At 50.7% G+C, this 13,415-nt stretch overlaps 5 protein-coding genes across 5 annotated transcripts; 2 read left to right on the top strand and 3 right to left on the bottom strand.

The window, feature by feature from the left end:
• Positions 1-44: 44 nt before the first annotated feature.
• BDR25DRAFT_213974 (isocitrate lyase and phosphorylmutase) lies at positions 45-1,873 on the bottom strand (the record flags this gene model as incomplete). The annotated part of the gene is made up of 5 exons (XM_033684770.1): positions 45-402; positions 463-1,015; positions 1,076-1,418; positions 1,465-1,620; positions 1,670-1,873. 5 exons carry the CDS (start codon positions 1,871-1,873, stop codon positions 45-47), a joined length of 1,614 nt encoding a protein of 537 aa, XP_033552361.1.
• A 1,008-nt stretch (positions 1,874-2,881) lies between these two features.
• On the bottom strand, positions 2,882-4,646 carry BDR25DRAFT_213802 (uncharacterized protein; the record flags this gene model as incomplete). Its single annotated transcript, XM_033684764.1, has 3 exons — positions 2,882-3,707; positions 3,759-4,384; positions 4,479-4,646. The coding sequence occupies 3 exons, from the start codon at positions 4,644-4,646 to the stop codon at positions 2,882-2,884; spliced, it is 1,620 nt and encodes a 539-aa protein (XP_033552360.1).
• Positions 4,647-7,512: 2,866 nt separating this feature from the next.
• BDR25DRAFT_301155 (D-tyrosyl-tRNA deacylase) lies at positions 7,513-8,288 on the bottom strand. The gene is made up of 3 exons (XM_033689514.1): positions 8,238-8,288; positions 8,000-8,187; positions 7,513-7,948 (listed from the first exon to the last, which is right to left on the bottom strand). Exons 1-3 carry the CDS (start codon positions 8,242-8,244, stop codon positions 7,619-7,621), a joined length of 525 nt encoding a protein of 174 aa, XP_033552359.1. The 5' UTR covers positions 8,245-8,288; the 3' UTR covers positions 7,513-7,618.
• Positions 8,289-8,418: 130 nt separating this feature from the next.
• On the top strand, positions 8,419-10,940 carry BDR25DRAFT_254507 (CCR4-NOT transcription complex). Its single transcript, XM_033686303.1, has 3 exons — positions 8,419-8,807; positions 8,858-10,470; positions 10,598-10,940. The coding sequence occupies exons 1-3, from the start codon at positions 8,553-8,555 to the stop codon at positions 10,656-10,658; spliced, it is 1,929 nt and encodes a 642-aa protein (XP_033552358.1). The 5' UTR covers positions 8,419-8,552; the 3' UTR covers positions 10,659-10,940.
• A 1,366-nt stretch (positions 10,941-12,306) lies between these two features.
• Positions 12,307-13,399, top strand: BDR25DRAFT_103320 (uncharacterized protein). The gene is made up of 4 exons (XM_033683476.1): positions 12,307-12,497; positions 12,546-12,853; positions 12,914-12,931; positions 13,004-13,399. The coding sequence occupies exons 1-4, from the start codon at positions 12,483-12,485 to the stop codon at positions 13,272-13,274; spliced, it is 612 nt and encodes a 203-aa protein (XP_033552357.1). The 5' UTR covers positions 12,307-12,482; the 3' UTR covers positions 13,275-13,399.
• Positions 13,400-13,415: the final 16 nt, after the last annotated feature.

Raw genomic sequence — 13,415 nt, 5'->3', positions numbered from 1 at the left:
GAAACCCATCCGCCAACCCTATCCCAAACCGCCATCACATTTATTTATTTAAACTGATCCTCCGTAACACCCTTACCCATCGCTGCGGTCGAGCTCACGCCACCTTGCACCATCTTCAACATATTGTCAACATAGTTAGCTCCACTCCACTTCTGGTGCGTCAACACATCAACCTTATTCTCGGCCTCCGGCTCTTGGATAATCTCGCCATAAGCCCGCATGCCCTGCTGTGCATATGCCTTGGAGAAAGTGTCAGCCATCAACGCAGTTTGGTGTAGACCAGCTAGCGTGATGAATTGCCAGCAGTAGCCGAGAGCGCCGAGACGCTTAATGTAGGTTTCTTGCTCGTTGCGCGGCATTGCTGTCTTCCAGTTGAAGGAAGGGGAGAGATTGTATGCAAGCCTGGAAGTCTGTTAGCCTTGCCATGGAACAATGTGAGCGATCGGTTGGTGGAGTCCGTACTTCTGCTCTGGCCAAACGGCATGCACACCCTCTGCAAACTCCTTCGCCTGTGAATAATCTGGAAGCTTCGACTCCATCCAGATCATATCCGCATATGGAGCGTACGCGACAGCACGGTTGATAGCGCATTGGCAGCCTCCTTGGTATCTGTAGTAACCCTCTCGTGTCCGGGCAGCCTCCCAATTAAAGAACACGTCAACACCTGTCAAGCCTTTCGCAATGGCTCGCGCCTCAGCATTGCTCTTACCCTTGCTTTGGCTTAAGAATTCTTCAATCAAACCTTGTTTGTTGACGTGAACGCTGGCTTTGATGGTGTCAATGACGGCTTCGTGGAAAAGTTTAAGGTTGGCCTCCCTTGTCCAAGCATCTTCTATTGCTTGAAGCTCGGAACCGTTCTTGCCAGCTTGCTCGGCAGCGTACATAAGTTCGGAGAGGGGTTGGAGCGCAGGGTTTGTAGATCCTATAATGTAGTAATGGTCACGAGGGTCTATAGTGGAAGTGATGAGGGTGGCGGCCTCGGAGTCGGTACGAGCAACAGCCAGGAGATCAGTTCCTGTTATTATAATTAGTTCTCATCGCCTGATTTGCATAATATTGTGGAGAAAGGACTTACCCATGATGTCTGCTTGGGCCCGAATAGCGACCAGCCGATTGATATGCTCGCTGATCGGCACCAGCACCTTTCCAGCCATGTGTCCACACTTCTTGGTTCCCGGTGCTTGGTCCTCGATGTGAATGCCTGCCGCACCCTTCTCGATAAACAGCTTCGTAAGCTTCATAATAGCAGTCAGACCTCCGTGTCCGGTATCTGCGTCAGCGACTATGGGTCGTAGGAAATCAGTATTTGCAAGCCCGCCCCGATTCGCTTTCGGTGTTGAAAGACGCTCTTCGCGTTGCTTGCGATCATGGAACAGCTGCGCCATGAAGAGGTGTTGGACTTTGTTCGGAACAGTAGTCTGGGAACGGTCAAAAGCGGCTACAGCTGAGGCATGAGGAGCTTACCATTGGGTAGTCTGCAAGATCTGGTCCAGGTTCATCGGTCGACGAAGCAGTGGATGAGCATTGCCAGCCAGAAATATATACTGTGTCTAAATACTTAGCCATCTGGGTGACCATGACGGGATCAAGACAGCCATAAGTAAAGCTTGCTTCTCGGTTCTATATTCATCAGTCTCTCACTCAAGATCAAGACATTAGATTGCCATACTTTGAATTTCCCCTCCACAATTCCCCAAAGCTTCTTCGACATCTGATTGCCGGGGTATGTAATTTTCAAATTTCCCCTCTTGGCTACAATTTGCTCTGCCGTGAAAGGTCTGCGTGTGTGTCGCCATCGGGAATCATTCCACCACTGCTTCACAGCTTCTACCTCTTGCAAGTACTGCTGGTCCTCGGCCTCTAGGTTTGCCATGGTGGGTATCTATGTGCACTGGAATGTGGCCTCTAAGAGGAATGGGAGTAAATAAACTTTCTCAACTGCTTACGGAGAAAGGTTTAGGAAAAAAGTTTAAGAAAGAGGGGAATATTTCAGAAAATGACAGCGTGATGACAAGCAACCCAGAGCCTCGGAGTCAATCAAGTCACATTTCAGAAAAAAACAGGCAGGGCAGCCAAGCTCTTAAGTATAATCTAGCCCTAGTCCCAATGCTAGAAACAAGCCAGTCTACATTCCAGTCCTAGTCGGGAACGTCCGGGTGAACGCAAGCTTCTCGACCATTTAGGCCGACTATCGCACCGAGAGCCAACCGCCATCGTGAATCAGCAGGCGCAGCTGAGGGTTTTGTGCAATTGCCCCTCGGCCCAAAGGGAAGTGGACGAGAAGCTCTGGAGGCGCCGATCCGGGAGAGGAGGGGAGCGGAACCGGCGACGGAATGACGTTTGCCAATAACGGCTTGTAGATTTCAGCTTCAAATTTTTTTTTTTCCAGCTCTTTCTACTTTCTTTCTGGGTTTCCCAAGACAAGGTGGAATGGGGGGTTGATGGCGATTCATGTGGCACGCGACCTACGCTTCACATGCCTAGACATTGCTTTCATCGCTTCTTCGCTCCCCTCAGATCCAAACATGTGCAACATGTGAAGATGCACATCCTTGAGCCCCACTGGGGAGTGAACGCTAGGTTGCTTCGGGATGGCGGTTAACCTCGGCTATCTTGTTGCCAAACGTCTAGAACAGGATTGGACCCGTAACAATATTACGATCATATTCTGCACTTGTTATGCATCAGGGCGGGACACATGAAAACGGGGCGGCTTGTCTTTTCGGGCATCAGACATGGACAGCCGAGAGGAGTCATCGCTCAGACCATCAGTTAATGTCTCAGAAGATTGGAGTGGGGAAGAGGTCCTCGAAGGTAAATAATAGGAAGTATTCGTGTCTAGGACCTCAAGTGAACATAACAACATTTTGTTTCCCCGTTGCTATCCTTTCGCCAATCCATAGAGATTGCATGAACAAACCCATAACCCCAGGCCAAAGAGCCACCATCTCCCCGTGTTTGCCCCTATGAGCTCCGCTATACATGTCCCTTCAACCAACTTCAGTCTTCTATTGAAGCCGTTTGCCTGGGCTTCCAAAGCCCAGGTAGTCAGCATCCTAGCTCCAATATAACACAGCAGGGTCCTTAGAAGGAAATCTACCCCATTCACAACCTCTACAAATCCGAAAGCCAATCGCTGTGCCAAGAATACCTGCATTACCGTTCTCCGATATATGCCCGAGTCTAGCCGTCCGTGAGGCCCTCGCTGGAATAGGTCCAAGTCCGAAAATGGAAGCGACGGTTTGTTGCTGATTTCGAAGGAGGGTGGTTTTGGTTTTGTGGGGTATGCTGATTCTGCAGGCGGACATCTTAATTTCCTCAACAGCATCCATCGTAGTTCATTCAGATAAGACATCTGCCTACCCAATGATTCAGGTTCGCTGGTAGGAGTGTTTCGGTTCGGTAGCAAGAGGTGGAGTAACTCTGGGTTTGAGATCCAAATTGTGCGGTTCTTCTCATCTGTGAAGAGATACTCGCGATCGAACGCTTCAGAGGTGTGAGCATAGTGGACGAATCGTGAATAAAAGATCGGGGTCAGGACACGAAGTTCGATACGTTTCAAAGGTATATCGCGGCCTGGTGTGCACATCGTGGCGATCTCCTCTTTTGGGTGGCTGGGGATGGACGTGTGATAAGTAACGTGAAGAGGCTCGACAGCGTTCCACACAAGTTGCTTGAGATAATTTTCAAATATTTCCTGAAGAACCCTGAGACTTGTCAGTTGTAGTACATAACGGGGGCGGGTATCAACAACACACATTTCGGTTGACGTTGGAATGCGGCTAATGCTGGAAGTTAGCACCTCTGGTCGGTACCACACGTTCAACTGACGGCGAAAGTAAAGCGTCTTAGCCTCCTTCAAAATGCGCGGAAAGGTCGAGAGCCCAACCCACCACCACCCAAGCGCAAACTTCGTGATTCCAAAGATACCAAGGGTAGCAGGGTCCAAAGGTTGGTGGGTGGAATAAACTCGCGCGACAATCTTGGCATGGGCCTTTGAAGATTTCTGGGTAATAGTATTATCTATTATAGGACTCGTGAAGACATCAGCTGGGAAGGGGTTGAGGGCCTTGAGAGAATATGAGCCCTTGCGAGAGTTGAAGGGCGACACATGGAAATCCTTCAACCAGACATCCGTAAATTGCAACTTCCCGACATCTGACTCCAATGCTCCAGAACCGGAAACCAGCGAAGTGGCTGGACTGGTGCCATCTAGTACGTATACTCGCCGCTCGCCGAAGGTATTGTTGACCTCGAGAATCATTTTGTTGAGTTGATCCGACTGGTCGTAGATATACCAGAAGGAGACTGGGTTGAATGAGTATCCGAGGAAGCGCGGAGCTGTGACGAGGTAGGCATATGACCATTCGCAATCCGTGACACCCTAAGCCAGTTAGCAAATTGGTGTTTGGGTTGGGGCTTCGTTTAGAATAATATGCGGAAAAATTGGTTTGATTTAGGAAAGCGTGGTGACAAACCTTTTCTTTCAATAGCATCTTCAACTTCCCATAGAAACCCATTTCTCCATAACCTCGGACAAGGTAGTCGTCCGCCTTCACCTGCAACCACCAACTTCCTCGAATCCTATCGCTCTGAGAGCCAGCATCAAAACCATCTCTCTTAGTCTTAGGCGGAATAACCGGCATTCCATAGAGAAGATACGAGTACGTGAATGCGTGCCGCTTAGGAAATGTACGAGCGTGAGTCGTTTGACAAGGAAATAGGAGCGGCTTCAGGTGTGGGGGAGGTATAGACTGAATGCTGTCTTCGCGTGATTCTTCATCGAGCTTCCCAGAGTCCGCTTTTCCACGATAACAAAACCTCGAAACTGCCTCGACCGCAAAAAGAAGTGCAGAGCAGAGAAGAGAGGATCGCAACACTCTCTTCGCAAGCGGACCCCATGAATCTAGCTCTTCCCATTTGACCCAGAGCAATTCCACCAACTCTCTCCTTAGCAGAACTACCCCAACCACCCCGAAAACGAAGGAATCTTGACCAATTTTGCGATCACAGTAGTACCACCGCAAGCCACTTAAGATCGTCCAACAACCGAGAAATGGCCACGACGCATCCACAAGACATAGGAATCCTGGTAATATAGCAAAAAGGCAGCAAGCAGGTGTCACGAACAAGCTATAATTATCTTGGGTCATAATGCTCCTGAGATGAAGCTGGATATTGAATGGAGATAGATAGATATCTGTCAAAGAAATTGAGGTTGCACGTTGAGCTAATTTCGCGCTAAACCCTTTGAGTGAAATCTGTCATGCGGGAACCTTTGAAAGCCGGATAGAACAAAACAGAGGCTGTACTACCACGATTCGCACATTTACAGGCAAGTCGAGGCGGCATTTGATTATCTAGGAAGAAAGAAACGATCCTGTAGTTACGTTCGCCCAGAACCTTGAATATTTGTAACTGCAGACTGCAGTTGTACTCATGGACGCATCTGCTCTCAAGCGCGCGATAAGATATAAAAGTAGCGAATTAGACTTTTCGAATATGATTTGCCACGATAGATCAGCCATCAATCAAAGCCCTTGGGGGGATCTACCTAGCTTGATGGCCGACAGAACGAGAAGGGCATGCCCACCTTTTGGAAAATGCCGCTGAAACTTCAAAAAGCCCCCACTGGTCACCCTCTTTCCACACTCCACTCTGAGACACTCACCCGGCTTCCGCTGTTCAAGTCCACCTCGTCTTATTCCTTATGTGTTGGATGACGTCGTTAGTAATGTGTTCGAGGCAGAAAGCTGAAGGGGGTTCCAATTCAACCCCATTCACATTCTCGCACGAGACGGGACAAGACGGAGGCCGAATATTAAACTTACCGGCTCGGCCGGCTTACATGTATTTAAACAGCGGGGGGCTAATACCTTACTAATCTTCTCATCCGGGCGGGGCAAGCTAGTTTAAAATTGATTTGCCAAACCTGCACCATGGGATCAGCGTGTCAGATCCCAGACGTTGTGCCGCAAGCATGGGATTCGGATTATGGATTTGAATGATCGTCGGAGGATTGGGCGAAAAGGGCGCAAAGGCATGGGTGAGACGTATGGGATGGGGCAGGGATTCCTGTACCTTATTTGGTGTGGTGTTAGACAGGCGCTCACCCGGTAAATATGGAAGTTGAGTTGTGGGGTGAGAAGTGTAGATACAGGTCGAGGCATATGCTTTGTTATTTTTGTGGCCCTGGGGCCAAGGAGAACTACTCTGGTCTGAGAATTGGAACAACTTCTTGTTTGGAAGCTTCAATTCACACTATGGAACAGTGGTCTCACTTGTTAGCTACCAACGTACGCTCCTACCAGTTTACATGCGTTCCCCATTTCCTCTCCAGACAACAAAGTTACCATAGGGGTTCTAGTGCAGTCAAAGTTTCCCAAATGGTAGCTTCCCAAGCTCCTTCCCTCCATCCAGCTCGATCGAGTCAAGGGTGAAGAAGTAGTTCTGTACAATCTGGAAAGGGTGTTACAAGGGACATATGGCGGTACGCCTAGGTGGATATTCGTTGTACACAAAGTCGCAGGTTTGAAAACTGGAGTAGGCGCTTTCTCTATTACAGAGGTCGCATTGCGGGGGAAATATTGTATGGCACGAAGGCGGAGGCTGGAGAATTTGGACGTAGAAACTTGGTGATGGTTGCGCGATGGTGGAGATCAATGTGCCGTCAGTAAGGGAGATGTGTTTTTTCTGCGGGTGACTTCGTAAGCGCATACCAAGATTTATCATTGCGATATATCGGGCTGTTTCTTGAGCTTGGGCACAGCTGCAGTTCAACGTGTTGCTATCTGCGGGATTGCAGTCTTTGCAGGATGCAAGGCAATTTCTGCTGAAAAGTGCGATTAGCTTTGTTGGTCTGTCGTCGGTGGAAGACACGATTCACTTGACCCTCCACCGTGGTTTCATAAACCTATCACCCCTGTCATTTCAATACAAGCTTGAATCACACAATCTGAGATGTACTGTACGCTTCGCATCGTGATTCTCAATCTTGATATTGAAGAAGATCCTATGTTTTCGGTGTTTGAGCAATCCGGTCTAATCCAACCCAGTGGATAGTGCTGGATGTTACAACGTATACTGATAGTCATGAAATATGCATAGCATGTCTATGCTTCTTATAAAGAGAGCTCTGCACCAAGGAAAAGACTGCAGGATGAAGGTTTAATTTTATCTCAGGTAATTAGCCCATCATGCATGCTAGTGGCTTGCTATGCTGTCTCGATAGTATGTGGGCGGCTCCCACTGGATGTTGTCAGGGAGGAGTTGGACCGTTCAGCCACTTGCCAGAATTAGAAACGATGTCAAGAGGATAAGGATTTCTATCATGAATCAGATCCCTACTATGTTTCGATCAATTCTACGTATACGCCAAACTTAGTTTCTGATAAATAAAAAACAATCACGGATGCGATATCAAGAGTCTATTCCAAAAGCTCCACCGGAATATGAAACTCCTTCGTTATCCTCGTCATGTTGTTGACTAGGTCGTTCACGTCTACAGAGGTCGAAGCGGCACTTCCACTCGGGGTGCCCATGCCGGTGCTAAAACCGCTCGGGTTCTCCATCTTTGGGGGAGTGGTATCGATCTGGATCGTGACCTGTGACAAGGCAGTCAGTCAAACAAGTTCGGTGGTGGGGGTAAAATGACAGCGAGAGATGATCGAGGCTGTACCTCTCCGTCTAGACATGTGTAGTCGATACCTACCGGCCCATCGTTCACCAACGCTACGTCCATCATAGCTGCAAATATGCCGTCTTTGACCTTGTCCGGCTCGTAGAGGTCTTGCACCTTCTTGAAGAAGGCCTGGTAGAGGGTCTTGGCTTTGAGGCCACTTGCAGACTGGTGGAAGTCGGGCTTGTTGCCCTTTTTCATCGAGGCCAGGAGGGTAAACTGGGAGACACAAAGCAGCTCGCCGCCGGTGTCAGCGACGCCCTTTTTCCACTGGTGGGAGTCAGTCATGGTGCATCGTGGCTGGGAGCTCTGCAGACGTACGCGGCCAGGGGGGTCCGTCTCTTCGTCGTCCCATAGCTTGGCCTTCAGGATCTTCCCCGCCATGGACTCAACGTCCTTCTCCGTGTCGTCCTTGGAGATTGCGGCAAGCACCAGCAGGCCCTTGCCGATTTTAGAGACGAGCTCGCCATCGACCGTGACCGAGGCCGACTTGACGCGTTGTAGGACAGCTGCGACGAGGTGAGACGTGGTTCTGCAGTGAATTGGGCGCGCGGCTTACTTCTCATGATTTATGGCGGGCCAGCATTGTCACCGTCGCGTCCAGGTGAGGGTTCGCTGGTTGTGTGGTGAGGCGGGGTGCCCGTGAAAGGCAGACATCGCGATCGACAGCGCTAGGCCCAATGCGCAAGGCGCGATACGGCATGCCCTTCCACCTCCGTGTTCTTCCAACAAATCACTAACACCACCCAACCCGCCTGCCACCTTCCCGAACGCGTCCTCTCCTCTTACCTGAGCCTCTTGATTCACCCTCGCGTGATTTGACCCCCGGACTAGCTCACCACACCGCCCTCGCGCACGAGGCTACATCGTCACAATGGCAGCACGGAAGCTCCAGCAGGAGATCGACAAATGCTTCAAGAAGGTTGCCGAGGGCGTCGGCGCCTTCGAGGGAATATACGAGAAAATCAATCAGACTACAAACCCGTCGCAGAAGGAGAGACTGGAGGATGCTCTGAAAAAGGAGATCAAGAAGCTCCAGCGGTCGCGAGACCAGATCAAGACATGGGCGACAATGAACGACATCAAGGACAAGAAACCTCTATTAGATCAGCGGAAGCTGATTGAGACAGTACAGCATCCCGCGCCCTATGCTTTGATGCCACAGCTGACGAGTCGCAGCAAATGGAGAAGTTCAAGGTGGTGGAGAAGGAGATGAAGACTAAGGCATATTCGAAAGAAGGCCTATCATTAGCCGCGAAGCTGGACCCGAAAGAGAAGGAGAAACAGGATACAATGCAATTCCTCTCCGATATGGTCGATGAGCTGGAGCGCCAGGTCGAGACCATCGAGGCTGAAGTGGAAACACTACAGGTTGGCATGAAGAAGGGGAAGAAGGACACCTCTAGGGCAGAGCGGATAGGAGAGATGGAAGAGGTGGTAGAGCGCCATAAGTGGCATCAGAACAAGCTGGAACTGCTGCAACGAGCGCTGGACAATGGCTCTGTTGAGGTGGAGCAGGTCAAGGACCTTGAGGAGAGCATCCGATACTATGTCGAGAGCAATCAAGAGGCTGATTTCATGGAGGATGACACAATATACGACGACCTCAACCTTCAAGAGGAAGAGAACCTCTACGGAATGGGACAGGACGTTGACCGCGTGTCTTCCCAGGACACACAATCGATACAGGACGATTCGGCGGAAGCTGAAGGTCGTTCGGGCAGTCTGGGCAGTTTGAATGTGAAGGCAAAAGCCATTGATGCAGCAGTATCGGGCGCACGAAGACCATCGACTCAGCTCAAATCACCACTACCTGCGCTAGCAACCCTACATTCGCCATTACCTGGTGTGTCAAGCTCGTCCACAACCACCATGAAACCGGCCCCCTTACCAACGAGAACCCCGGGAGAACCTTTAAAGTACGCCTCGGCAGCCGCGGCCGCAGCTGCTAGCGACAAGAATGGCGTAGGCATAGCACCTCTGCCACCACCACCCGGTGCGACAGCGGCACAGACTGGCCTGGCACCAGTAGGCGCACGGACAAGTGCGACAACCTCACCAGCCTCTTCGCATCCCCAGCCGGCACAGCGGCCGACCGCTTCGAGTGCCGACAGCGTCTCAGCTGTCCAAACGTCAAAGTCCCCGGCGATAAGTGCAAGTATACCTGTAACACCAGCAGCCGATAAAGCGACACTGTCACGTGCACCTTCCTCTGAAGACCCAAATAGATTAAGTAGGAAGCCTTCCGCCCCCGAAAAGGTAGAGGAAGAGGAGTCGCAATCAGCCACCCCGCCTCTGACTAATGGGGAGTCTCATGTGGATGAAGAAGAGGAGGAATCGGTGTATCACCTTCCCTCAAGTTTGCAGGATCTGCTAGACTCATTCGAAGCAACGAAGAACGACATCACTGCCTCTTCAACCAAGCCGCCAGATGAGCGCATGCTCGCCGCATCCATGGCCGCCGCTCCAGACGCCGCAGATACGGAAGCTCCACGCCATTATCGTCCACAAAATCCTTACCCTTACACCCCATCACACTACCCCCAAGAACCCCTGGCCATATTCGATGATCCAAGATTGTACTCTCGCATCGAGACAGATGCACTGTTCTATGCATTCTACTACCGACAGGGGACATACCAGCAGTTCTTGGCTGCCAAAGCGCTTAAGTCGCAGAGCTGGAGGTTCCACAAGCAGTATCAGACTTGGTTCCAGCGTCACGAGGAGCCAAAGGCGATCACCGAAGATTATGAGCAGGGAACGTACAGGTTCTTTGACTATGAGAGCACGTGGTAAGCACCCAATTCCCTCTGGATCGGCGGTGAATGGTCGGGCCCGGACCATGTCAGCCCATGCCACTCCAGATTTTTCATCCGTATTACTTCGCCTTTTAAAGGGGCCTATTCTAACATTCAGCAGGATGAATCGAAGGAAAGCGGACTTCCGATTCGCGTACAAGTTCTTGGAAGACGAGTTATGAAACAGACAGCTACGTCCCACCCGATAACAATGTCTGGTTGTCCTTAATAGCAGGCTGTCTGTATGAAGTATTAGGTAGACATTCTATGAATGCCTCCTTCGGGTAGTTGTATGGTGCCATTGTCGGTCCCTTCGCCGTGAACCAATCCTGCTCCTTGATTGAACGCTTCGTCCATGTGCGGACGCTTCACTTTCCGTGCTGTCAGATCTCAAGTAAGAGAACGCCCGTCCATCAGCTGGGAATCTAGCAGGGTTCATACATCTGAAATGCAGTCCTAAGTTCTCCGCGTACTGCACACTGGGAGCCTCATCTCAGCTCATAAAGCTAATATCCTGCACAGCGAGCTGCTATTGGTCATAGCGAGTTGGATCTTTATTAGCCCCCAAAACCGAGGCTGAGGATGCATTTGTGGCACTGGCCCTCTTGCCGAAGCTGGTACGCCACAGCACCACTTCACAGTTGAGACCTAACGTTCAAATCGTCCACTCGCGGCTGTAAATTCACGCTTCGAACCCACAACTGAGGGCGCCTTGCCTTAGTCGATCATTCTCGAATAGTTAACTCAACCCACAGAGTTGCAGCATGCCCACCCGCTAGCTGAGGCAAACGGGGCGTATGATGACTCCACATTGAATCCGTCAATGACCGTCCGACACGAGCCCATTTCACCGCAAGGAAATGCTCAATTTGTTCCATGAAGCTTCCAAGAACCCCTCAGGAACCCATACAACCCCTGCCATAGCTCAGGCCTTGTTATATCTTTCCATCACCCTTGACGGTAACTCTGCAAATTTCAACTCTGACTACGCCCGCCGGTCTGCGCGAGCGGCGGCAACCCCATAATTATCTTCGCCGTGCTGTCCTTGATCGCGGGCCGTCGCGCTCCGCCGTAGGGCACGAACGGCTCGAATATGCGGAGCCTAGTAGCCGTTCGTCACTATTACACCTTGCTAGTAAATGCAACACGAGGACAAAATCAATCACGACCCTGCTATCTCTAATCGAAATTAAGAGAAATTAGTTACCGAGCGTACGAATCCCATTTCGAGCACACTTCTCAAAGCTTTGAATCCTTTGGCGGCGTTCTAACCTACCTTCAAGGTATCTATGCACAACCCACAACGGGATGGAACGTGACAACGGGAGGATCAGGTCCATTCTGCACCCTCGCCGCAGCGGCATGCCCCTGCTGCAGCTCCACACTCAGATGTGCTATGGGAATGGTATTTGATGCCAGCCCAGCTATTTTTCAATACCGGCGAGCGCCGTACTGCTTCACTCCTCTTATGGCCGTATTTTTATGATGTTGCGCACGTCAGCCCTATACCAATACCATTGCACGATTCGCACGCTACATAGCCTCAGTGAGAAGTGTCGAATCCTTCCGACCAACAGCGTTTCAAACGGCACAGTCGTTGAATGGTCTTTCGTCATCGATCATTTTCTACCACGAGGGAACTCAGCCTGGTAGCTAAACCACGCCAGAATCCTTCCACCAGCCGGGCTTTGCTCATTTCAACTTTAGGCCGCAGGCATCACTGCGAGAGTCCTCCGGAGGCTCTGTAATTTTTGACTTAGGCTCATACCAGTGGCAGTGAAAAGCCTCAAGCTGATTCCTGATATATAAACGTGTACAGTTCACTTAGACGTAGAGCCTCATCCCGCTTTCTCCGCTAATCGACCCACCTCACCACCAACCACCAGTTTACCATCGCTTTTCTCTCGTTATTTCCACTCTTTTTAAGGTGTCCTAGCCTTCATTTTTCCGCTCCTTACCAGAAAGCGCCACTCCAAAGAAGGCTCGTTGAGGGAGTATCCTAAACCATGTCTGGATACCCGGTAAGATTGGCCCGTAGTCATGGGTCGCTGCCGCTAACGTTCATGCAGTATTCCTCCAGTGAGCAGCCCAACTATGCGTACAATGCATCCGCTTCCAGCTACTCCAGCACGGCGGTACCGCAATACACTCAAGCCCAGATCGATCAATACTACCAACAGTACCAGCAATATCCACCTCAACCATATCAGGTTATTCAGTATGACTACGGGTATAGCAGGCCAGCAGCCACAGGCTACCAACAGCCTCACGTAGCTGTTCAAGGCACTTACGGACAAGGTGCGAACACTACCTCTGGCTACTATGCCTCTCCGGTCAACCAAGGAGGAACTGGAAGTGGTTCTACAGATACATCTAGGTGAGTCCCTCCTAACGAAGATGGACTGCGAAGAATATCTAAATCTGACCGGGGGGGTAGGAGCAATAGCCGTGGAAGGTAAAATTATTCCCATGGCTCATGACCCGCGAAGTGGATCTAGAATAAGTCGTACTGACAATGGATCAACAGGACATGGACATGCGATCTTCCCAATTGCACATCGACAGCCAACTTCACACGCCTCGCAGACCTCCAACGCCACCAATCCACCGTGCATGGCATGGGCCTCCCCGAATTCCCCTGCACGGTGGCTCGATGCACTCGTGTTGGCGATAAAGGATTCACTCGGCGAGACCACTTGGTAGAGCATCTACGCAACTTCCATCACCTTGATATCCCGAAACGAAAAGCTGGCGAGCGAAGTGCAAACCCATCAGGCGCACCTTATTATCCGTCTTAGATGTTGGGCAGACCCTCGCAACACTGCAAAGACGGACAGAATATCAACCTACACTGCCAAATATGGATATATCGTGACGCGCCCTGCTGGTCCGCAGTAAGGCATATTTGAGTGGGGCCGGGCGTTGCTGGATCGGGTTTC

This window comes from Lindgomyces ingoldianus, assembly GCF_010093535.1.
Source record: "Lindgomyces ingoldianus strain ATCC 200398 unplaced genomic scaffold BDR25scaffold_5, whole genome shotgun sequence".
NCBI classification, from domain to species: domain Eukaryota; kingdom Fungi; phylum Ascomycota; class Dothideomycetes; order Pleosporales; family Lindgomycetaceae; genus Lindgomyces; species Lindgomyces ingoldianus.
Note: the sequence above shows the minus strand (reverse complement) of the source record. Positions and strands in the feature narration are given on the sequence as shown.